Below are 25,394 nucleotides of genomic sequence, written 5' to 3'. Positions count from 1 at the left end.
CCAACCATAGCTCTTCTAAAGCGAAGGGCAGCCTCCCCATTTTCAGAAATCTCCTCAACTGTAGCATTCCTATTCATTGTGACAAAAAAGAATCTAGAGATTTTTTTTATAGCAAAACTAGTGTAAGTTTGACAATGATCTTTCGAGAAGCTAGTTTTCATCTCATCCCCTAACTAAAACCAACAACATCCTTAGAAAGATGTTTAATCTCCATGAGACCTTGCGAAAAGTGTGAGTCTCCATTTTTCACCACTGGCTAGCACAAATTTTGTATGCGGAGATATCTATAAAAATCTTTTTGGATGTGAGGCAGGCTCATTTCCACTAAAATATCTAGGCATACCTATTCATTACCTTAAGCTCAAGAATAGTGAATGGAAACCGATTGAGGATCGCTTTGAAAGGAAGCTTGCGAATTGGTTGGGTAAACTTTTATCTTATGGGAATAGATTGATTCTTATTAACTCAGTTCTCACAAGCCTACCCATGTTCATGTTATCTTTCTTTGAAATTCCTAAGGGAGTACGAAAGAGATTAGACTTTTTTCGTAGCAGATTTTTTTGGGATAGTGATGGTCTGAAGAAGAAGTACAGACTTACAAAGTGGAATATCATTTATCGGCCCAAGGACCAAGGTGGTCTAGGCATTGAGGTATTAGAAATTAAGAATAAATGCCTCCTTACTAAATGGCTATATAAAATACTTCATGGAGACGGGGTATGGCATGAGTTAATCATGAACAAATACTTGCATTCAAAAACACTATCTCAGGTTCAAACAAAAGATTCGGACTCACCGTTTTGGAAGGGTTTAATGAAAGTGAAAGATGATTTCTTCAGTAGAGGTCAATTTTAGGTAGGAAATGGGTTGGAAACTCGATTTTGGGAAGATTCTTAGTTGGGTAATGAACCTCTGTCCATTCAATATCCCTCGCTTTACAACATTAGTGCAAAACAAAAATGTCACGGTAGCCTCTGTCCTAACTAATACCCCTCCCCTTAATATTCGGTTTAGGAGAAGCCTTACAGGAAATAAATGGGGACGGTGGTTACACCTTGTTGAGCGGCTCATGCATATCCAGTTAAATGATCAAGAAGATAATTTTACTTGGAAGTTGACAAGCAATGGTGTTTTTACAGTAAAATCACTGTATTTAGATCTCATGAATGACAACACTCAATATTTGCATAAGGATATTTGGAAGTTGAAAGTACCACTAAAAATCAGAATTTTTATGTGGTTTCTTCACCGCAAAGTTATTCTAACAAAAGATAATCTAGCGAGGCGTAATTGGCACGGTAGTTTGAAATGTTGCTTTTGTAATCAAGACGAAACAATAGAACATCTCTTTATATCTTGCCCGCTGGTTAAAATTATGTGGCGCATAATACACATAGCTTTGAATATCACACCTCCCAATAATATTACACATCTCTTCGGTGACTGGCTGTTGGGTATTGATAAACATGAAAAAATGCAAATCCAAGTTGGAGCTTGTGCACTACTATGGGCTATATGGAACACTAGGAATGACTATGTGTTTAACAAAACAAACAAAATATCTTTTTTGCAGGTTATTCCCCTCACTACACACTGGATCCGTACGTGGTCCTTGCTACAGCCGGAGGAGCGGCGACAGGATATGGCTATTGGGTGCAGCCGTTTGGAGACGGTTGCTCGGGATTTGTTCAACCAGTTCAGCTGGCGACCTGTTTTTAGAGTTACATGTTGATTACACATATCACGTATCTCTTAGTTTTATTTCGATAGTTGATTCATGTAGCGACCTTATGTGATCCTTGAATTGTAACAGACACGATACCAAATAATGAAATAAATGAGGCCGTATGCATCAATTGATGCAGAGGCTGGGTATTCCCATTTCGAAAAAAAAAGTATTTGCTGCGAGAGTCCATTTTCATTGAACAACTTCCAAAGCCACTTGGACAGTAAAGCAATATTCATAGTTTTAATGTTTAAATCCCTAAACGACCTTGGTCTTTTGGAATGCAGACTGTTTGCCAGTTAACAAGGTGGTATTTTATTTTGTTGTTTTTCCCTTCATCCCACATAAAACTATTCTTAATTTTCTGTACTTTTTCCCTTGTCCCAACATGTATCCTATAAAAGGATAGCATACACAATGAAACACTAGATAGAGACGAGTTTATTAATGTGACCCTCCCTCCCATAACCAGCATCTTACCCTGCCAAGGACCTAGTTTGCTTCTCATTTTGTCTTCAGTAGGGTCCTAGTCTGAGTTTTTGAGTCTTTTCTTACTAATTGGAACTCCCAAATATTTCATCGGGAGTTTATCGGATTTTTTAGTAAAGATTTCTTCAAAACTAACTACCCTATACTAGAAGCTTCTCCTAAACAATATATGCCACTTTAATGAAAATTAATCATTGAACCAAACTTTTTTTTTCAAAGAAACACATGATAACTTTTAAATTCATGGCTTGTTCCAAGTTATTTTCAAGTAGAAGTATTGTGTCATCTACATATTGCGAAATTGATACACCTCCTTCCACTAGATTTGTGGACAACCCAGTAATCAAACTAGTCACATGTGCCCTCGATCTTTCTTAAAATTGGCAGGATATCAACTACAATATCAAAAGGTGAATGAGAGAATGCCCCCCCCCCCCCCCCCCCCTTGCCTCAAGCCCTGGTGTGTCAAAAAATATGGGCCAATCTCTCCATTTATATTAATTCCCACTTTCATAATTAGGTCAATCCAATGGCTAGGGAATCCTTTAACCTCCATATACTGCTATAGAAAAGGTTTGATTTTATGAAAGGCTTTCTCAAAATCAATCTTGAAAATGACCATGCTTTGTTTTGCTTGTGTACATCATTTAGCGCGTCACGAAGAACACTCACCCCCTCTATTATTTATCTACCTTTAAGAAAAGTTTTTTTTTTGCGGGGGTAAGAAAAGTTATTTAATTCAACATAATCTTGGTTAAAATCTTAAAGGACACATTCAGAAGGCATATGGGTCAAAATTTAAATGTTTCTATATGTATATGTTGATTCGCCAACCTGCAGCCCATAAACTCTTGTAGACAAGAAAGATTCTTATAAAATATTCTATTGTTTAAAAAATTAAATATCCTTGCTGCGGCCCTATGAAAACTGTGTTTTTCTTCCTATTCCCACATTTAGACAATCCTCAAGCTTTCTTTTTGTTTCAAGCAGGCCCTTGGGCAAAACGGATCAAGTGTCCCCCTCCGCGTTGGTTGACCGGTACCCGCGTCTCCCGGAAAATCTCCTTCATTCCGTGGCGAAAACGACCAGCCCCAGAGACCCAGTCAGCTCCTCGCCCGGCCACTCGCAACCCTTCCCGCACGTCACTCACCTCGAGTGTCCCGGCCGGCGCCTTGACTCCACGCCCGCCGTCGCCATCAACCTGCAGCTTTCGCTCGCTCCCACACGACAAAGACGCCACGACCGCCGTGAGCTGCCTGCTCGGAGACGACCACCCCACGCCACGCTACCAGCTTCTCTCGTCTCTACCTCTGACCGGCCGGTGGTGGCCAGTTTATAATGCGCGCACCATTGGGACACATTAACCCAGGAGCTCAGTTCAGCCGCCGTCGCCGGTTTACGTGCAGCCGACGATCATGATGATGATGGCGGACCCAGTTTCCGCTCGTCCGCCGTCGGCGCAGGACGCGGCCGAGGCCGCCGTGCGCGCGGTCGGGTGCGGCTACGACCTCACCGACGACCTGCGCCTCTTCCGCGCCAAGCTCTCCCCCGGACGCCTCCTCAACCTATCCCCCTCCCCCGCCGGCGCCGGCGCCTCCTCCAGCACGCGAGACCTCTCCCTCCCGGGCGGCGCCGTGGTGCGGGACGCGCCCGCGGGCGTCGTCGCCGACAAGGGCGAGCGCGCGCGGTTCCGCTCCGACGCGCTCCCCTTCGCGCAGATGGCGGAGCAGCTCAACCAGTCGCTGCTCTCCCTGCCGCCGGGCACCAAGATCCCGTCCGGCCCCTTCAACGCCATGTTCGACTACCGCGGCTGCTGGCAGCGGGACGCCGCCGCCACGCGGGCGCTCTGCTTCGACACCCGCCTCGTCGAGCTCTACGCCGTCGAGGCGCCCCGCGCCGGCCGGCTCGCCCTCCGCGAGGAGGTCGCGCGCGACGTCCCGCAGCTCTGGGACCCCGCCGCGCTCGCCGCCTTCATCGACCGGTACGGCACCCACGTCATCGTCGGGGTCAGGATGGGCGGCAAGGACGTCGTGTGCGTCAAGCAGCTCCGGGGCTCCGCCCTCGCGCCGCGCGACGTGCAGGCCAGGCTCAAGAAGCTCGCCGACGACGTCTTCTCCCAGGATCGCCGCCGGGAGAGCTCTTCCGCCACCAGGACGAAGAGCGGCGGGTCATCACGACGCGCAGTTCCCGGCCCTGGTTCCGCGGCCTGGCGCGCGTTCAGGTCGCCCGTGGTCTTCAACAAGGACGACGTCGTCGGCATCCACGTCAGGCGAGGCGGCGTCGACGACGGGCAGAGCCACGACGAGTGGCTCACCACGGTTGCCGCCTCCCCGGACGTCGTCTCGATGGCCTTCGTGCCCATCACCTCCCTCCTCTCCGGCGTCGCCGGCCGCGGCTTCCTCAACCACGCCGTCAATCTCTACCTCAGATGTAACCATCTGCGCGCCACGCCCCACCCTGATTTTTGTCGTCCTCTGTTATTATGCGTTGTTTCTCATCATTTTCATTTGGGATCGTCGTCAGACAAGCCGCCGATCGAGGAGCTGGAGCAGTTCCTGGAGTTCCAGGTGCCGCGGCAGTGGGCGCCGGAGTTCGGCGAGCTGCCTCTGACGCTCGGCCCGCAGAGGAAGAAGAAGAGGAACAGCCTGCCGTCTCTCCAGTTCACGCTCATGGGGCCCAAGCTCCGCGTCAACACCACCAAGGTCGGCTCCGGTGGCCGGCCGGTGACCGGCATCCGGCTGTTCCTAGAGGGCAAGAAGAACAGCCAGCTGGGCGTGCACCTGCAGCACCTGTCGGCTTCGCCGAGCGCGATCACCGTCGTCACGGGCGACGCGGTCTCCGCCGGCGCCGGCGTCGCAGAGGTGAACGAGCGCGCGTACTACGAGCCGGTCAGGTCGCCGCTGCTGACGCACGCGTGCACGGCGCCGGTGCAGCACAACGGGGCGCGCATCGACGACTGCGCGGCCGTGGTCACCGCGGCCTGGCTGGAGGTGCGCGAGGCGTGCCTGAAGAAGGTGCTCTTCCTGCGGCTCGGCTTCTCGGGCGTGGCGCGCACCAAGATACGGCGGTCGGAATGGGACGGGCCGCTCGCCGTGGCCCGGAAGTCGGGCTCGGTGTCGGCGATGCTCAGCGCAGCGCTGTCTGGTTCCATCGCCGCGGCGGCGAAGACAGAACCGCAGGAGGGGAAGGTGGAGGTGAACTCGGCCGTGTTCCCCAAGGGACCGCCGGTGCCACTGCCAGTGCAGAGGATGGCGAAATACATCGACACCACGGAGGTGACAAGGGGCCCCGACGACCTGCCGGGGTACTGGGTGGTCACCGGCGCCAAGCTCTGCGTGGAAGGCGGCAAGATCGCACTCAAGGCCAAGTACTCGCTGCTCGTCTCGGTGCCAGAGGACGACGATGCTTGAGGCTATCTGCCGTTTAGTCTCTTGTGGATATATACGTTGTACAGGCAACTGTGCTCTTGTAAATCAGGGCCAGTTTGTGAGTCTCAGAAAGGAACAGATAAGCTACAGATAGAGCGGTAGAAAATATACATTTTGAACAGGACAACAGGGAGCAATGGTGCTTCTCCGTATCTGGCATTCCATTGCAAAATAGTATAGGATTACTTGTAGATTTTACTTATAACTGTGAGATGGATTGCATGAGACACCATCCCTCCATCGCACGTTTATATTACAAAACCGAACCGGAGAACCTGCATCTCTGATACTATCCTCGTTACACAAGTTCAGTTGCCGCACTAACAAACACACGTTCTTCTCATGTATACAAGAGACCGGAGCAAGCGTTGCATCAAGCACAGAGGGTACACAGTTTCTCAGGTTTGCTGTAGCTTAAGAGTTAGGGCGAACTTAAAACCTCTGCATGGTAGCAACCACCGGCTGGGCCTCCACACGCTTCCTCTCCAAAAGATAAGGACCTCTTTTAACCGCTTCATTCAGCTGCAGCAAGAGGCATTTGTTTCGTTGGTCAACAATCATGTTTCAGACAACAAAAATCAGCAGATAAAAGAACTAGAATACCTTTCCAATGAGTTCAGAAAGACTCGATTCATGGAGAAGGTGGGACGATGACAAGGCCTTGTTGATTGCCACACAACAAGCATACCGTGCTTCCATGCCTATGATCAAGAACCGATGTTCACCAAAACAGTTCATAAAGTAAGCACAACATAGCATTGTTCATGACTGAGAAAACAGTTGGACATTGGTAAACATCATATCAAACACTGGAGCAAGAGAAGTTTTTTTTTTTTTTTTGGGATCTGGAGCAAGAGAAGTTGAGGGTTAGATTATGTGTAAGCATGACGGCAAGGACAGTTAACTCCAGCTCAATTATGCTAAAAGATGTCCAAATGCTAAACGGAATATAACAGCCCCACCACAATTGGTGATAACATTTTTGTTTTGCTTAGAAATGGCAGATGTATGATTCTGTAAGAAACGTCGCATCTATAATTACTGCATTATAAGCACTAGAAGTACTACTAGTTGCTTACCAAGTTTTGTTGTATCCATTGTTGGATCAGTAACAACTCTGATTATCTCTGGCTTTGAGCAAACTTCCCTTAGGCCCCATTCTCGGACAACCAGTCCTGATACTACTCTATAGCCCTGCAACCATTCAACGAAATGCAATCAGTATAATGAGCATAGGCAACCTGATTAAACAAAGCGTAACTCAGCAATGACGGATACAGAAAAAAAGATAACCAATTACAACTAAACTCTAACAAGCAAGAACTGCTTACAGCTATCCGAATATCTGGATCTTGCTGTAGAACTGATAGAAGAAGAGCCTGGCAAGCCAATAAAACAAACCGGTATAAAGACAAATTATAATCACATGAGGTGCGGAAGATAATACTAGAGAAATTGTAGTTGCCCTTACTGAAGGAGTTAATTTTGGACTGTTTGATGCTACAACATAGACTAAGCGCTTGAGGCGTTCTTCTGCTTGATCATCCAATTTCATCTGGTCTTCTTGTCGATCAACGCCACATATGCTTCCAAAGGCATGCAAAGCAGCCTGAAAGGTGTGCATGATTCACTACTACGAATAATAGTTTCTGGAAACTTTGCCAATGACAAAAATGTTAGTAGATGAACTTACCAGCTGTTTGCCTCTGCCCTGTCGATCAAAGGATAATTCTACCACATGTTTGGCAACATTTGATGAATCAATGAACAACAAACTTGCTCCTTGAGTTGCTGTTCCCCAACAGAGCCAGACAAACAAACAGTATGTCAGAATCATGAAATGAAGTGTTCTGGTTAGACCACTGTAGAACAGATAAAGGTTTCACTGAAACCGTTTCAGCACATAAGAAAATGATAGGAAAGAAATACTCCCTCCGTCCCAAATTAGTTTATTGTCTAGATACATGCATATCTAGACAATAAACTAATTTGGGACGGAGGCAGTAGAACCATAACTTACTTGAACCAATTAGACCTAGAGTCTCCAAAGTGCTCTCAATTTCATCAGTATTTTGACTTTCCTCCGTCTTGAATATTCTGTCTATGGCCAAGAGCAGGTTCATAACACCTAACATCAAGAAACCTTAATTAGCATTTCATTTTAGTACCTTTGTTTTTACAGAATCCCAACAGAGATACCCTTTGCCCTGATAATATCAAGATGCATTCCGATTTAAGGTACCAGCAATGACCCAACAAATTAGTTATCAATGTTTATCATAAATTAGAACAAAGACTGTTCAGAATCATGTTTTTGTTTTTGAAGAAGCTGTTCACGAATTATTAATTTAGGAATACACTCTATTTAGCAGAGTACATACACACAAACAAAAGTCGAGAACATGCTATAGATCATATAATGATTAATAATCCACACAATTCAAAATTTCCAACAATATAAGTAAAATATTTAGCAGAGCCATAAACTCAAAGTGTAGTAGCTGCAAGACAAATCATGCTTACAAGATTGATCTATAGTCATAAAAGCATCAGCTGAAGAAAGAAGCCTCCCACTGATCAATGATGCCCTTGACCGTACAACAGGATCAGTTGAGGAATCGCTGCAAGGACCAAAGATATACAGCATTGAGTAGCTAAAAAACAAGAAAGGTAAAACGCAAATGTGGAGGCAGTAGTTGAGTACTTGATCACATCAGTTATGTGTTGAAGCAAACTGGTCTTCAGCAAGAAGATATTGCTGTGAGGGTGTTCCGCAAGCTGCAATACAAGTAAAGGCATAATTAGCTAACATGTATAGTTTACCTCAGAAAATCCACAATCTTGCATTCTTTTATTAATGCACACAATCTTGCATTCCTAGTTCCCTATCATCAACAATTACAAAAAAGAAACCTTGTAATCGATACGTATTGGTTGCAGTTTGACCAGTAATGAAATTGGTTTCACTAACATGTGCTGGATAACAAATACTAGTGTAAGATTAGGCAAATGAAGAAATAAAATAAGAAAAAATGCAGAAAAATAGCTGGTTCCAAAGACATAATACAAAAAAACTCCCACCAAACATGGATGTAGAAGAGTTCTGACTATGGACTTGTTTAAAGAAATTACGCGATCTTCAGATAGTCCCTCCTAACAAACATAAACTGAAGAGGCTTTTGATAGCACACTTGAAATGGCTCAGCATTAGACAGTCTCTACCATGGTAGCTGGTTTGTCTAGCTTAGCTTATTTAGGGGCTTCTCTTCTAATTTTCCTTCTCTTGACTATGCATTTTTTTTTTCATTTTAATCAGTAATACATATTCAGCAGAGGGGGTGAATCCTTTCTGTTAATCCAATTACATAATGGCACAACCAGAGAGATGGATAAATCAAGTGATAGAAAGGGAAAATGAGAAGGCAATCCAACTAAGACATATTATTATATTATACATAAATAGTATTACCTCATAGAGGACCTCTAGTGCACTCAGGGTTTTAAGCATATCTTTTCTATCTTTTATCTCAGCCTCAAATAAGCTGAGAAGGTTTGAGTCACGAATTGCAGTAGCAGTAGAACTTGACACAGCAAAGAGCTTAGCTATCAAAGATAGAATGCGAATCCGTGCCTGCGAAGAAAATGGACATGAACAACACCTTAAACAGGTTTTACAGAACGATACTAATAGTATCGAGTACGACATAAATAAGGTTCCTTCCTGTATCCCACTAACTATTTTTTATCTGAACACACCTAAGTAGTCTGCCAGTATTAACAAAACAGTTCTGTGAAACTACTTTAGTCATTACTACATGTGTATGCATGTAGTATGCCATCGGCCAAAGGGTCAGGTATCAATAGTTCTACAAAAATGACTTGATAATGGTGGATTTTGGAAACCCATACCATTGAGGACGACTGAGCTGCCACTTTGTCGAGTTGCAAAGATCCTTGACCTTCTTGTGGAAATATGATATCCTGAAAGCAAAATATTATTTTGGCATCCTTTATCCACATTTAGAGGAACATGTGAACAAATATTATACTCACAATTCCTTTAGGAATTTCTGCCAGGCGCTTTATGGCATCCAAAGTAATTGCTGAGATCTCTTCATCTCTACAGAAAGGAAACACGATTAATAAAAAAAAATCCAAGCATAGTGCATGTCATGGGACATGGCTTTTCAGATATAGTTTGTTATAATAAGAATACCCCTCAATCAAACAGTTGACCAGAAGAGGGTACAGATTATGCTGCACAAATGTGTCCACAGCCACAGCACTATCTCCAGTCTTCTCAAGAAGATGTAACACCTGGTACAGAACTTGAGAGTGAGTCTGAAGACAATGGTCAAACAAATATTGCAGAAGATATTATTTGAAAGAGGTGTCAAACCTAGCATGCCAGTGGTTATTGTACACAATGATAAGCATTGTGCATGAAATGGATTTGCGAGAGTTGATTATGTTTGCACAAAACATTCGATTTGGCGGTGAGAGTAGAGGGCAAATGGGTTAAAACCAGTTTCAACTTAAAATTAAACCTCTTTTTCCCTCTAACAAGCATCGAAAGTCGTATCATTTGTAATACAAAAACACCGAGAGGCGCAAAGTACATGGTCAGGACCAAAACCAAACTTCCTGCTGCTATACAAAAAGACAAAGAGAGGGATAAACAGAGGAACATAGCAGGGAACTAAGCTAAATCAGCAGGCTGAGCATACTTAAAAGTTAAACAATAGAAGGTACACAACTGAACAGGAATTGTGCTTTTACACACTTGCCGTATCAAGACAACAAACAAATGAGAAGTACTATTTCTGATCTGAAGAACCAATAGGTACCATATTTTCTAAATGCCCTAAATGAAGGTATAAGTTACAGTAAGGAAAGCAATGAAACGACATCCATAAAAGGCATCTGCTAATAGTCAGGATACGTACAGCTTTGCAGGCCAACTGTTTGATATTCTTTGAGTTCGCGAGCAGCCCAGCTTGAATAAACTCCTGGAAGATCACATTATAATTATGTGTTTAGATAACCAGGTGTGTGCAACTACAAGAGTTTTACCAACAAGAGATTTGATAAACGTAAATGCAGACAATACATCAACATCTCGATCACTTTGTAAGATGTTCAAAAAACTATAAGTACACTGATCAAGGTAAGAGGTGTAGTTGGACATGCATAAAGCAAAAGCTACCGGAGACAGAAAGTTACACATACGCCATAGCTTGGCAGAAGCGATGCTCCATATGTAGAAGAAAATACTTTGTCCAAGCAGGCTGCAACAGTTTCAACCGTCCCAGGTACATCTGCCTGACTCTGCAATGCACTGCAGGAGCAAGACGGATCAAAACAGCGGTCACGATAATCCACATAGACGTGAGCAACAACGTAAATTCTTCATGGCATTTGCAGATAACAGAGATTGCAACGAAACTACTAGAACACGACATCACTATATTGCCAGAAAGATGCAGCTTACCAAACAAACAAACAAACATTTGTAGAGAAAACTACATGAAACTGAAACTGTTGGGTGGAAGTGAAACGGAGCTTACCCTAGCAGCTTAGGCAGAGGGAACTGTTCCAGGAACTGCCTCACAGTGTCATCACCATGAACTCCTACAGAAAAAAAAAGGGGGGAAATAATGGTAAGTCAGTACCTGACAGCAAACTGGCTGCCTGATGCCTTCTCGAAATGCAACTACAGAGATCCAACTCTAAGGGCACCACCTAGGTACACACTTCACAGACCCATCCATTAATTGGTCGGGAGGGAGGAATTAATCCCCATTGGCTCCAACACTGGAATGAATAATAAACGCAAAATCCAACTAGCATTGGAATGAAATTAGTTGTCCAGCTAGTATAATCTAAGCCCCGGTGCACGGAATTAGAAACGCCGCATCGGGATGCACGATCTCTAAGACGGACAGCCGCGGCAAAAACATTCGAACGGGGAAACCAGGATCTCCTACCACCGAGATCGCAGTTTCTCGTCCTCTCCACGGTCCGAGGCGAGCAAACAAACGTAGAACACCCCGAGTACAGGAGTGGAGTCCCGGGGAACAGCGCGGCGGAGGAAATGATCCGATAGGTCCGATTCGATTCGATTGGATGCGGCGGGGCAAGGCTAAAAGGGGAGGAAGCCGGGGAAGGAGGAGCGTCGCGAACCTGGGTAGGAGCCGAAGTCGTCCGCCGCTCGGAGCAGGGCGTCCAGCTCGCCGGTATCCATCGCCGCCGCGGGGTCCATGTGCTACTGCTGCTCTCCGCCGCGCGCTCGCTCTGGGTTTGGGGGAAAAGCCTTGGCTTGGGAACGAAGTTGAACAGCAGCAGCCTGGTGTGGTCGGTGGCGTACTGGTGGTTACCGTGTCCGTGTGCTGCGTGGCGCTCGCGGGGCACAAGGGAACAAGTGCTGCCGACCTCGTGTCGTGTGTGTGTGTGTCTATCCGAAAGGGAAAAAGTTCAAAATAAACCTTAAACTTGTGGGGTTCGCTAAATTAAACCCTAAACTTTGAATCCCTGAAATTAGCACAATGAACTATGAAATCCCGGTCTATTTCCGACCCTAGGTCTGTTTGGCGCGCCAGGAAAGCCACAAATCAGACCGGGATAACATTGTTCTCTCATTGACAATAGGGGCCCACCGGCCAGGGATTTCATCAATACTGAACCGGTATTTCTCTCATCTTCCTGACGACGACTTCGTTTTCTACCTAGGTCGAGCGCACGGGAGGCTGCGGGAACGACTTGCCGCCGGCGGTAGGCGGCGCGGCGAGTCCGGCTGACAACGGAGGTGAAATGCCTAAGGCCCTCCGCGTCCGGCGAGCATAGTAGCAAGGACGGGGACTGCTTCAGCGAGCTGCTCCGGATCTTGCATGTGCGGCAATGGCGGCCGCCCCTGGAATCGATTGTTGGCGTGGTGCGCGAGAGGGTCATGCCGCTGTCGCCTCTCCGAAGATCCGCTAGCTCTGCTGCAGGTGGTGCTCCAGCGGAAGATCGTGCACTTCGCAGACCTAGAATTTTTTTTTTTTTTGAGCAAACACCAGGCTATTCATTTAGGAAGAAAGGAAAATGATCCAGTTTATGAGGAAAATCGGATCGAAAACCATACATACTTGAGTACCTCCGACATGCGGACTACTCCCAAATTCTAAAACAACGACACAACAAGATCGAACAACCCGTCAACGACAAAGTGCTACATATTCGACAAAACGACACGAAAGGTTGCATGGAGTGCATCCATCATGTAATCTCAGCAGCCTTCTTCTTGGCCCCGACCTTGTTGCCCTTGGGCTTTTTCACCTTCTCCACATTCTTCACAAGGGAGCCAAGCATCGTGATGGAGCGAGGCGGCAAAGGGGTCTTAAACTTGTCAATGAAGGCATCAAGGGCGTTGTCATCGAACTCAGCGTTCTCTTTCAAGATGCCCAAAACACGCGCAAGCAACTCCTGAGATGTAACATCCTTCCGCAATTGCTTCTGCTTCTCGATGCGACCACTCCGACGAGGCGTGGTGGCCACCTCCTTAGGAGCACGGGCTCGCCTAGAGGGCGGCGAAGCAAGGATAGGCGGAGGCACTGGTCGAAAAACCGATGACAAGAAGGCATTGAGCTTGTCAGCAGCGGGATCCCCGGGATCAACATGGATGTCCTCCGCAGGCACGGTTTCAGAAACAACGACACTGGCAGCAGGGTTCTCCTCCAAAGGCTCACACAAGGGCGACATGAGCGCCCGCTTTTTCGAAGCCAAGTTGGCCAAGAAATCGCAAAGTTTGGTGGAGTCGGCCACCTCAGGATCTGCAATAAAAGGCACCAAGGGAGTTGCCAACACATCAACCACATCATCATGTTCAAACGCAGACGCCTCAAGCCTCGAGCGCTCAACCGAAGAAGCTTCAACAAAAAACTCAGCCAACCCAAAGCCCTCGACGTCATCAGGGATTGGGCTCTGAAGACACTCAGGGGAAACAACCTTGTCATCAACCACATCCGGCAGTAAAGGAGCAAGATCAGGGCAACCCTCAAGAGGTAGACGAAAGACGTCGAAGCCAAGAGGAGAAGAGTCGCAGGGACGGCGGACAGGCGAGAAGGGGCCGAAGAACTCCAAGAGCCCAGCGTCCCTCAACCTAGCATCCGAAGCGCCGACAGCGGCGCGCCCAACACCACAGGTGGCAGCCTCTTCCGCACGCTCCCAACTTCCGACAACACGCGCTAACCATAGCTTGATTGCAGCAGCCTCGTCCCGCAGCGGCCGAGTTACCTCCTCGATGCGGTCTGCACCAAGCTGGAGGAGCTCCATGCGCAGAGAAGCAAACTGGGCCTTCAAGTCGGAGTCCCGAACGGCATTGGCAGAGGCATCCCCACCAACTCCAGGAGGGGAAGATGGTGGCACCGATGCACACGGCGGCGAATGGCGCACAACCTCGGCCCAGCTCCGAGCCTCGGCAGGGCGAGGAGAAACAACAGAAGGAGAGCAGCTTCGCGGGGTAGGAGAGCGACCGGCTGGAGAGCGACGGCGGCAGTTGCGCTCCCGATGACCCGGACGACGACAACGTATGCAGCGGAAGGGTTCCTGACAGGTGCCGACATGGTGGCCGCGCTCAAGGCAGCGGAAGCACCGCCCTCGAGCCCATCTCTTGAAGGCGAGGCTCCGCTCGAGAGCTTCCTTCCTTGTAGATGGCGACGGCGACGGAAAGGTGCGGCCAGAGCGACGACTTGAGCCCACTTGCTGCCAGCCCCCATCTTCGCGCGGGCTCGCGGCAAGAGCAGGGGGCGCACGGGGGGGAGCGCAGGAAAACTCCAACATCTGCGAGTCTGTTGCAGGAGCAGGGGTGCTACGGGAGCTGCAGAGGAGCAGCCTCTGCGCGGAGGAGAAGACTGTAGGCTCGAACGAAGACGGTGGAAGGGAGCCCGGCGGCGGCGGCACATGAAGAGGAGCAGGGGCGGGGCAGCCATCGCGCCAGGCTGCGAGAACGGCGACCGTCGCGAGGCCGTACCTGGCAACACGACGCGGAGGAGGCCGAGCGACGGGGACGAAGCGGAGGCCCCGCCGAGCCTGGCCGAAGAGGCGGAAGACCCTGGCCTGGGCACCGGGAAGCAGGGGCACAGCTCCCGCAGCACCGGCGACGGCAGCGCGGGCCGGTGGGCAGGACGGAGAGAGGACGGAGTGGGGACTCCCGATCTGGAGGGGGCCGGGGCAGGGGAGACACAGGAGGGAGATCAGCGCGGCGGCAGCGCGTACGCGCCCGTCGCCCCCATGGTCGCGAGAGCTCAGGTGGGGCTGTCCGTCCGGACCTAGAATTGGCTAGCTACACATTTCTTCGTATCTTGTTTTAGTGGATCGGACCTGTAGATGAGCGTGTAGCTCATGCGCGCATGCTCACCGGTGCTATTGAACTGCATGTCACACATCCACTCTCGCACATGCGAGTCGAACACCCGGCCCATCCCCGCTCCTCGCCTCCTCCCACCCCTCCATTCGCCGCCCTCTTCTCTGCCCCGCCGCTTGCTGGTCCCCCGCCCATCCACGCCGCTTGATAGTCAGGCACATATCATCGTATCTCATGTGCATGCACAACGTGAGAGTGAGAGATCGAGAGTGCTATTGCTAGGTAGGTACGTGTGTCAAAGACATGATCGATGTGCCAAGGCATGGTGTGTACTGTAGCGCACGAGTAACGTCAAAGGACCTACGTTAGCTAGCGCGTGAAAGCCAGCTATGCATACCCAGTAGCACGACGTTTACGTACGTACTTGTACCAGCTAGCTAGCTAGAGTACGCAGGCAGGAGGCTAGCTCTAGCTCTCTAGCAGTAAAATTTGCATTCACTGGCAACCTACCACTACAGGGGCGCTCGTCGCTGAGGCTGAACCCTGAAGCCATCCAATATATGTTGGTTGTCCTACCGACCGATCGAGGTGTGGTGCTCGACGCACACGCTCTCATCGCGTCGTGCTCATGCACATGTTGCGTGCCACAACCTCACCGGCCCCCTCCTAGTCCAGCTAGCTCCAGTACATGTACTTGAATACTTTTCTTCTCGATCTGTGTTGCGTGTTCCTGCTTGCACTTGCAGTCGAGGGAGAGAAAGAAATCAAATAGAAATAAGATAGAGGACGGATTGGATTGGATTGGATTGGATTGAGACAACCGGAAATGTTCGTTCCATCTCATGAGCGCCTATATATGGTCCCTTGACAAAAAAGAAAATCGAGTTATTAATTTTTTTGAATAAAATGTTCACGCATACATATATACATCTTTACATAGATTACAAAAAAATATGGTGGAAAAAAAACACCAAGATATTGAACCAGGAAACCCGGCCGGCCGGGGTCGATCGATGGGTCGCTAGCCATCGCCAGTGAATGCAAAGTGATCGAGTAGAACTACTAGCTAGCACTGCAGGTAAACAGTGTGCTAGCTATGGCTGCTGGCTGGTCGAGCCGAGCAGAGAGCACATACGTACTCCTACGTACTAGATAGACTATGCTCTAGTAGCTCTCTAGCATTATCCAACGGTAATTTGCATTCACTGCCTACCTACCGGGGGCCGGGCCGGGGCGTACATCGCTGAAGCCATCCATGACCGCCCTCCTCTTCCCAAGTCCTGTAGCTCCGACCAGTACATTATAAAAGTCAGCCCTCCTCTTCCCAAGTCTTGTAGCTGCTTGACTTGAGCGCGCTCACATAGTCTACAGTCTCTCCACAGAAACATGTACCCTCTCTCTCTGCCTCTCTTGCTTCGTGTCTTCCTGCATGCCGGCCGGCCGAAACTCACATCGAAATAATCCTTCTTCCATCTCTTGTGGCTTTTCTTTGCAGATTCTTGGAGATCGACACGTTGCCCTCCTCAGCCTCCGTTCGTGCTCTCCATCGCTCCACGATGGTACATTTTTCTTCCTCTATTTTACCCTCCTCTTCTTCTTTCTCTTCATGGGCTGCTGGCTGCATGATTATTTATTAATCACATGTTAATTTCATTCTTCTAATCAGGGTGAGGTCACGGACCACTTCGCCGAGATGGAGGTGCGGCTGGAGGGCAGGCAGAGCACTGTTGCGAGACATCTCCCGGATGATATCGTGAGTACCCCTTAAAACTGTGCTACGTACCTTCTCCGGCCGGCCCTAATCACATGTTTGGATCGAGCAGTTACCCCTTAAACTCATTCATGCATGAACCTAGTAGATAATTAATTGGCATGTTGTACATCACCCCTAGCTAGCTAGTAGCTTGACGAATTACATGCCTAGCTAGAAGCTTGACGAATTACATGCCTCGTTATGACGCAAGGCTTTGGTTTGGAAAAAAATGCATGGTACTTTAACACGCAGAGCCAGGCGACGACCACATTATATTACAGTATAAGTATGTTCTATTTTGTCCTCTACATATATATGCATGCATGGACGAAATCTCGTAGCTATATGCATGTACATACTCGCGCGTAGTATTAGTTTGACTAGTGTGGCTAGGCATGCATGCGTGTGTGTATGAAAGATTGGTGGAAACGTATGCCTCTGGCAGGGACGTGTTCGTGTTAATATAGCAAGACAATTACATGGGATTGATTTAGTTGGGATTTGCCTTGTAGTCTAAGAAATCTATACATGGTAGTTATCTAAACAATGCAATATCCAACAACTTCATGGTGTACAACTCTACACGGTAACACAACTACAACACGTTGTTTAACACTCCCCCTCAATCACAACTTATCTAAGTTGACATCTCAAAAAAAAAAACTTATCTAAGTTGAGATTGTGACAGAAAGCTTGCAACTGCCGTACAGACAACGGCTTTGTAAACCCATCAGCTACTTGATCACCTATGGGTATAAATCTGATATTTAGTCGCCTATTAGCAACTCTTTCACAAACAAAATGATAGTCCACCTCAATATGTTTAGTCCTGGCATGAAATACTGGATTAGCTGACAAATATGTGGCACCAAGATTATCACACCACAAGGATGCTGCCTTAGGATGACTCACGCCAAGTTCTGTTAACAAAGTTTGAATCCACATTACTTCAGCTGTAGCATCAGCTAAAGCTTTATACTCAGCCTCGGTACTTGACCTTGATACTGTGGCCTGTTTTCGTGCACTCCATGAGATGAGATTACAGCCAAGAAATACTGCAAATCCACCTGTAGACCTTCTATCATATGGACATCCTGCCCAGTCTGCATCAGAAAAAGCACTTACTAATGTAGACTCAGATTTGACAAGCTTCAGCCCAAGAGACATAGTAAACTTCAAATATCAAAGAATTCGCTTCACAGCTGCCCAATGCAGAGTTGTAGGTGCATGCAAGAATTGACACACTTTATTAACAGAGAAAGAGATATCAGGTCTAGTCAAGGTAACATACCGAAGTGCTCCAACAACACTTCTATACCGAGTGGCATCCATAGCATTAAGAGACTCTCCTTCAGAAACAGACAATTTTTCGGATGTAGAAAGAGGGGTGGTAACAGCCTTACACTCCCCCATACCAACACGCTTCAAAACATCCGAAATATACTTGGCTTGAGATAAAGAGATACCATTTGCTATCTTGTGAACTTCAATACCAAGAAAATAATGGAGAGATCCCAAGTATTTGAGCGCAAAATCCATGCGCAAATCTGCTAAAACAGCCGTGACTGCCTCCTTGGAGGAACTGGTGATTATTATATCATCAACATAGATGAGCATAAATATGGTAATACCATGTCTCCAATAGAAGAATAAAGAGGTGTCAGCTTTGGACGGAATAAAACCAATAGTATGAAGCTTGGAAGACAACCGAGAGTACCATGCACGCGGAGCTTGTTTCGGACCATAGATAGATTTATCCAATTTGCACACTAAATGAGGTGTGTGAGAATTCTCATACCCAGGAGGTTGTTTCATGTATACCTCTTCTTCCAGAATGCCATGAAGGAACGCATTCTTCACATCTAGCTGACGCATCTCCCAATTTTGAGAGACAGCTAAAGACAAAATGAAGCGAATGGTTGCAGGTTTAACAACTGGACTAAATGTGTCCTCATAATCAATTCCATACCGTTGCTTGAACCCTTTTGCAACAAGATGGGCTTTGTATCGATCAACTGTACCATCAGATCTTCTCTTGATCTTGTATACCCACTTACAGTCAATTACATTGCTGCCTTGTGGTCTTGGAACAAGATGCCAGGTATTGTTTGCTTTTAATGCCGAAATTTCTTCATCCATAGCTCCACACCATTAATCATGACCAAGATCTTCTTCCAAATGTTCAGGTTCACCAGTGCTGCATAAATTACACCATCGTATTTGACCATCAGTAAATTTCTTGGGAAAAAAATATCACTTTGAGACCTGGTTTGTATACGAGGCGGAGCAGGTGCAGCTTGGTCAGCAGAGGTAGCTGATGCAGAGGATCCGGGCTGTGCAGATGCAGCAGAGGATCCGGACGTAGACGTCTCGGAAGCCGGGCCAGCAGAAGCCGTTGGCGCTGTCGACGAGTCAGACGGAGATTCGGCTGCCGCGTCCGTGCGCGACGCAGAGGAACGCGTGGACGGGCTTGGTCCACGTGGCGAGGATGGTGACGTCCGCCCAGAGGACGACTCGGTGGGTGCGGGGCCATTGCCACACGGCAGGCTCGGAGAGGGATGCCCAGAAGACGACGTGCGATCATGGGATGTTGCAGGCGCTGATCCCGGGGTGGATTCCCCAGAGCCTGACGCAGACGGATCTGTTTCGGGATCGCCACCTGCATGATTACCAACAGAAAACTCCTGGGAGCTATTTTCGTCAGAAAAATTAGTGGAAACTTACATATGATCATGACGCATATTAATCTCCTGATCCAGGATAGAGGGGTTTAACAAAACCGAAGGCAGTTGAAGGAGTTCAGCACGAAGTTGTGCACCCGCATTTGGATTAAGTGTAGAAAACGGGAAGACAGTTTCATCAAAAGTAACATCACGTGATATATAAACTCTGCCAGTGGAAATGTCTAAGCACTTGTAACCTTTGTGTAGACCACTGTAGTCTAAGAACACACATTGCTTAGATCGGAATTGTAATTTCCGTTGGTTGTAAGGGCAAAGATTTGGCCAAACCGCACAACCAAAGACCCGAAGAAAGGAATAATTGGGTGGTTCTTTGAATAGTTTTTTGGTAGGTGATAAATTGTGGATGACTTTGCTAGGGAGACGATTGATGAGGTAAACCGCCGTGAGAAAAGCTTCGTCAGGCATGGAAGCATGAGCTAGCAAACAAAGGCCAACTTCAACAATGTGTCTATTTTTTTGTTCCGCAGAACCATTTTGCTGATGAGCATAGGGACATGACACATGATGGGCTATACCAACACGAGAAAAGAAGGGGCTTAATTTTTGGTATTCACCACCCCAATCAGATTGGACAGCAAGAATTTTTCTGTCAAACAATCTCTCAACATGTTGTTGAAAATCATGAAATTTCTGAAAAACATCAGACTTATTCTTAAGCAAATAGATCCAAGTGAATTTGCTGAAATCATCAATAAAACTCACATAATATTTGTAACGACCAACAGAGACGGGAGCAGGCCCCCAAACATCCGAGAAAATAAGCTCCAAAGGAGCACTAGACACACTTGTAGACTTAAGATAAGGCAATTGATGACTTTTGCCCGTTTGGCAAGCATCACAAATCGACTCATCATGCTTATTTGACACAGGAAGTTTATTTGTCCTAATGACTTGTTCAACAACTGAAAACGAAGGATGCCCAAGACGCCCATGCCACCGTGTACAGGATGGTTTGCTCGCACTGGCACTTAGGAGTTGTTTGGATGAGTCGGTGGAGGCGCCATGCATGGGGTAGAGACCGTTCTTACTCTCGCCCTGAAGAATGATTCTCCCCGTGTGCTTGTCCTTTAGAGAAAAGAAAGTTGGATGAATTTCAACATAGGCATGATTATCTAAGGTAAGTTTCGAAGCAGATGCTAGACTTTTGTGGCCATTTGGAACATGGAGTATGTTGTTGAGATGAATAGGACGATCAGAAGTATTAATAGACGTATGACCAATATGTTCAATTTCCATACCTTGACCACTTGCAGAGTGGACTTGCTCATTGCCGTGGTAGCGATCGCGAATGGACAACTTCTCTAGCTCGCCGATGACGTGCTCATTAGCACCGGTGTCGATGTACCAATGGGGATCTCCCCCATAGGAGCCTTCAGTGGTTGCCGTGTTGACTTGTGGCTGCTCGGAGCCTACGTTAGCTAGCGCGTGAAAGCCAGCCATACCCAGTAGCACGACATTTACGTACGTACTTGTACCAGCTAGCTAGCTAGAGTACGCAGGCAAGAGGCTAGCTCTAGCTCTCTAGCAGTAAAATTTGCATTCACTGGCAACCTACCACTACCGGGGTGTTCGTCGCTGAGGCTGAACCCTGAAGCCATCCAATATATGTTGGTTGTCCTACCGATCGATCGAGGTGTGGTGCTCGACGCACACGCTCGCATCGCGTCGTGCTCATGCACATGTTGCGTGCCACAACCTCACCGGCCCCCTCCTAGTCCAGCTAGCTCCAGTACATGTACTTGAATACTTTTCTCGATATGTGTTGCGTGTTCCTGCTTGCACTTGCAGTCGAGGGAGAGAAAGAAATCAAATAGAAATAAGATAGAGGACGGATTGGATTGGATTGGATTGAGACAACCGAAAATGTTCGTTCCATCTCATGAGCGCCTATATATGGTCCCTTGACAAAAAAGAAAATCGAGTTATTAATTTTTTTGAATAAAATGTTCACGCATACATATATACATCTTTACATAGATTACAAAAAATATGGTGGAAAAAAACACCAAGATATTGAACCAGGAAACCCGGCCGGCCGGGGTCGATCAATGGGTCGCCAGCCATCGCCAGTGAATGCAAAGTGATCGAGTAGAACTACTAGCTAGCACTGCAGGTAAACAGTGTGCTAGCTATGGCTGCTGGTTGGTCGAGCCGAGCCGAGCCGAGCAGAGAGCACGTACGTACTCCTAGATAGACTATGCTCTAGTAGCTCTCTAGCATTATCCAACGGTAATTTGCATTCACTGCCTACCTACCGGGGGCCGGGCCGGGGCGTACATCGCTGAAGCCATCCATGACCACCCTCCTCTTGCCAAGTCCTGTAGCTCCGGCCAGTACATTATAAAACTCGGCCCTCCTCTTCCCAAGTCTTGTAGCTACTTGACTTGAGCGCGCTCACATCGTCTACAGTCTCTCCACAGAAACATGTACCCTCTCTCTCTCTGCCTCTCTTGCTTCTTGTCTTCCTGCATGCCGGCCGGCCGAGACTCACATCGAAATAATCCTTCTTCCATCTCTTGTGGCTTTTCTTTGCAGATTCTTGGAGATCGACACGTTGCCCTCCTTAGCCTCCGTTCATGCTCTCCATCGCTCCACGATGGTACATTTTTCTTCCTCTATTTTACCCTCCTCTTCTTCTTTCTCTTCATGGGCTGTTGGCTGCATGATTATTTATTAATCACATGCTAATTTCATTCTTCTAACCAGGGTGAGGTCACAGACCACTTCGCTGAGATGGATGTGCGGCTGGAGGGCAGGCAGAGCACTGTTGCGAGACATCTCCCGGATGATATCGTGAGTACCCCTTAAAACTGTGCTACGTACCTTCTCCGGCCGGCCCTAATCACATGTTTGGATCGAGCAGTTACTCCTTAAACTCATTCATGCATGAGCCTAGTAGATAATTAATTGGCATGTTGTACATCACCCCTAGCTAGCTAGTAGCTTGACAAATTACATGCCTCATTATGGCGCAAGGCTTTGGTTTGGTTTGGTTTGGTTTGGAAAAAAATGCATGGTCCTTTAACACGCAGAGCCAGGCGACGACCACATTACAACTCCTTAGCCCGGCAAAGTGCTCGTTAATGCTATGCAGAAAATGTAGTGATGACGATGGGAAGGTAGTGGCTCAGGTTCTAAACATTGAAAATACTTCTTTTGATGACAAGTATCTCGGTCTTCCAATTCCTGAGGGCCGTATGAAAAATGACAAGTTCCAACCATCAAAAGAAAAATTGAAGAAGAAATGCTCAGATTGGTCAGAAAAGTACATGTCGGGGGCTGCATAAGAAACCTTGGTAAAGAGTGTGGCTCAATCTATCTCGACATATGCCATGAGTGTGTTCAAATTCTCGGCTGGGCTATGTGATGAACTATCTCAAATAATAAGGGATTTCTGGTGGGGTGATGAATTTGACAGAAGGAAAGTTCATTGGATGGGTTGGGATAAAATGACAAGACCAAAAAGTCAAGGGGGATTGGCTTTAGAGACTTGAGACTTTTCAATCAAGCTCTGCTAGCTAAACAAGCTTGGAGACTGCTTGAGTACCCTGATAGCTTGTGTGCTAGGCTGTTAAAGGCAAAATATTATCCTTCAGGTGTATTAGTAGACACTGTCTTTTCACAGAACACTTCACCCTGTTGGCAAGGCATCACCCACGGTTTAGAACTCCTCAAGCATGGTATGATTTGGTTGTCCTACCGACCGATCGAGGTGTGGTGCTCGACGCACATGCTCGCATCGCGTCGTGCTCATGCACATGTTGCGTGCCACAACCTCACCGGCCCCCTCCTAGTCCAGCTAGCTCCAGTACATGTACTTGAATACTTTTCTCGATCTGTGTTGCGTGTTCCTACTTGCACTTGCAGTCGAGGGAGAGAAAGAAATCAAATAGAAATAAGATAGAGGACGGATTGGATTGGATTGAGACAACTGGAAATGTTCGTTCCATCTCATGAGCGCCTATATATGGTCCCTTGACAAAAAAGAAAATCGAGTTATTAATTTTTTTGAATAAAATGTTCACGCATACATATATACATCTTTACATAGATTACAAAAAATATGGTGGAAAAAAAACACCAAGATATTGAACCAGGATATCCGGCCGGCCGGGGTTGATCGATGGGTCGCCAGCCATCGCGAGTGAATGCAAAGTGATCGAGTAGAACTACTAGCTAGCACTGGAGGTAAACAGTGTGCTAGCTATGGCTGCTGGCTGGTCGAGCCGAGCAGAGAGCACGTACGTACTCCTACGTACTAGATAGACTATGCTCTAGTAGCTCTCTAGCATTATCCAGCGGTAATTTGCATTCACTGCCTACCTACCGGGGGCCGGGCCAGGGCGTACATCGCTGAAGCCATCCATGACCGCCCTCCTCTTCCCAAGTCCTGTAGCTCCGACTAGTACATTATAAAACTCGGCCCTCCTCTTCCCAAGTCTTGTAGCTGCTTGACTTGAGTGCGCTCACATCGTCTAGAGTCTCACCACAGAAACATGTACCCTCTCTCTCTCTCTGCCTCTCTTGCTTCGTGTCTTCCTGCATGCCGGTCGGCCGAAACTCACATCGAAATAATCCTTCTTCCATCTCTTGTGGCTTTTCTTTGTAGATTCTTGGAGATCGACACGTTGCCCTCCTCAGCCTCCGTTCGTGCTCTCCATCGCTCCACGATGGTACATTTTTCTTCTCTATTTTACCCTCCTCTTCTTCTTTCTCTTCATGGGCTGCTGGCTGCATGATTATTTATTAATCACATGCTAATTTCATTCTTCTAATCAGGGTGAGGTCACGGACCACTTCGCCGAGATGGAGGGTGCGGCTGGAGGGCAGGCAGAGCAGTGTTGCGAGACATCTCCCGGATGATATCGTGAGTACCCCTTAAAACTGTGCTACGTACCTTCTCCGGCCGGCCCTAATCACATGTTTGGATCGAGCAGTTACCCCTTAAACTCATTCATGCATGAGCCTAGTAGATAGTTAATTGGCATGTTGTACATCACCCCTAGCTAGCTAGTAGCTTGACGAATTACATGCCTCGTTATGACGCAAGGCTTTGGTTTGGAAAAAAATGCATGGTCCTTCAACACGCAGAGCCAGGCGACGACCACATTATATTACATTATAAGTATGTTCTATTTTGTCCTCTACATATATATGCATGCATGGACGAAATCTCGTAGCTATATGCATGTACATACTCGCGCGTAGTATTAGTTTGACTAGTGTGGCTAGGCATGCATGCGTGTGTGTATGAAAGATTGGTGGAAACGTATGCCTCTGGCAGGGACGTGTTCGTGTTAATATAGCAAGACAATTACAGGGGATTGATTTGGTTGGGATTTGCCTTGTAGTCTAAGAAACCTATACATGGTAGTTATCTAAACAATGCAATATCCAACAACCTCATGGTGTACAACTCTACACGGTAACACAACTACAACATGTTGTTTAACACTCCCCCTCAATCACAACTTATTTAAGTTGAGATTGTGACAGAAAGCTTGCAACTGCCGTACAGACTACGGCTTTGTAAACCCATCAGCTACTTGATCACCTGTGGGTATAAATCTGATATTTAGTCGCCTATTAGCAACTCTTTCACGAACAAAATGATAGTCCACCTCAATATGTTTAGTCCTGGCATGAAATACTGGATTAGCTGATAAATATGTGGCACCAAGATTATCACACCACAAGGATGCTGCCTTAGGATGACTCATGCCAAGTTCTGTTAACAAAGTTTGAATCCACATTATTTCAGCTGTAGCATCAGCTAAAGCTTTATACTCAGCCTCGGTACTTGACCTTGATACTGTGGCCTGTTTTCGTGCACTCCATGAGATGAGATTACAGCCAAGAAATACTGCAAATCCACCTGTAGACCTTCTATCATCTGGACATCCTGCCCAGT

At 47.2% G+C, this 25,394-nt stretch overlaps 2 protein-coding genes across 3 annotated transcripts; one reads left to right on the top strand and one right to left on the bottom strand.

Annotated features, from left to right (window-relative positions):
• Positions 1–3,352: 3,352 nt before the first annotated feature.
• Positions 3,353–5,795, top strand: LOC127327514 (MACPF domain-containing protein NSL1). Its single transcript, XM_051354294.2, has 2 exons — positions 3,353–4,645; positions 4,739–5,795. Exons 1-2 carry the CDS (start codon positions 3,631–3,633, stop codon positions 5,623–5,625), a joined length of 1,902 nt encoding a protein of 633 aa, XP_051210254.1. The 5' UTR covers positions 3,353–3,630; the 3' UTR covers positions 5,626–5,795.
• Positions 5,796–5,807: 12 nt separating this feature from the next.
• LOC127327515 (uncharacterized) lies at positions 5,808–12,012 on the bottom strand. Of its 2 annotated transcripts, none has more exons than XM_051354295.1 (17): positions 11,827–12,012; positions 11,211–11,274; positions 10,867–10,981; positions 10,590–10,652; positions 9,860–9,960; positions 9,697–9,763; positions 9,553–9,624; positions 9,113–9,274; positions 8,348–8,421; positions 8,167–8,264; positions 7,664–7,771; positions 7,337–7,434; positions 7,115–7,252; positions 6,975–7,022; positions 6,723–6,837; positions 6,247–6,344; positions 5,808–6,165 (listed from the first exon to the last, which is right to left on the bottom strand). In XM_051354295.1, exons 1-17 carry the CDS (start codon positions 11,903–11,905, stop codon positions 6,076–6,078), a joined length of 1,590 nt encoding a protein of 529 aa, XP_051210255.1. In that variant the 5' UTR covers positions 11,906–12,012; the 3' UTR covers positions 5,808–6,075. The 2 variants fall into 2 exon arrangements, with proteins under 2 accessions (XP_051210255.1, XP_051210256.1); XM_051354296.1 differs by having other exon boundaries at positions 10,873–10,981; positions 11,827–12,011.
• Between the last annotated feature and the right edge of the window lie 13,382 nt (positions 12,013–25,394).

Source organism: Lolium perenne, chromosome 1 (assembly GCF_019359855.2).
Source record: "Lolium perenne isolate Kyuss_39 chromosome 1, Kyuss_2.0, whole genome shotgun sequence".
Lineage (NCBI taxonomy): Eukaryota > Viridiplantae > Streptophyta > Magnoliopsida > Poales > Poaceae > Lolium > Lolium perenne.
The sequence above is the reverse complement of the archived record's forward strand: the minus strand, read 5'-3'. Positions and strand labels throughout refer to the sequence as shown.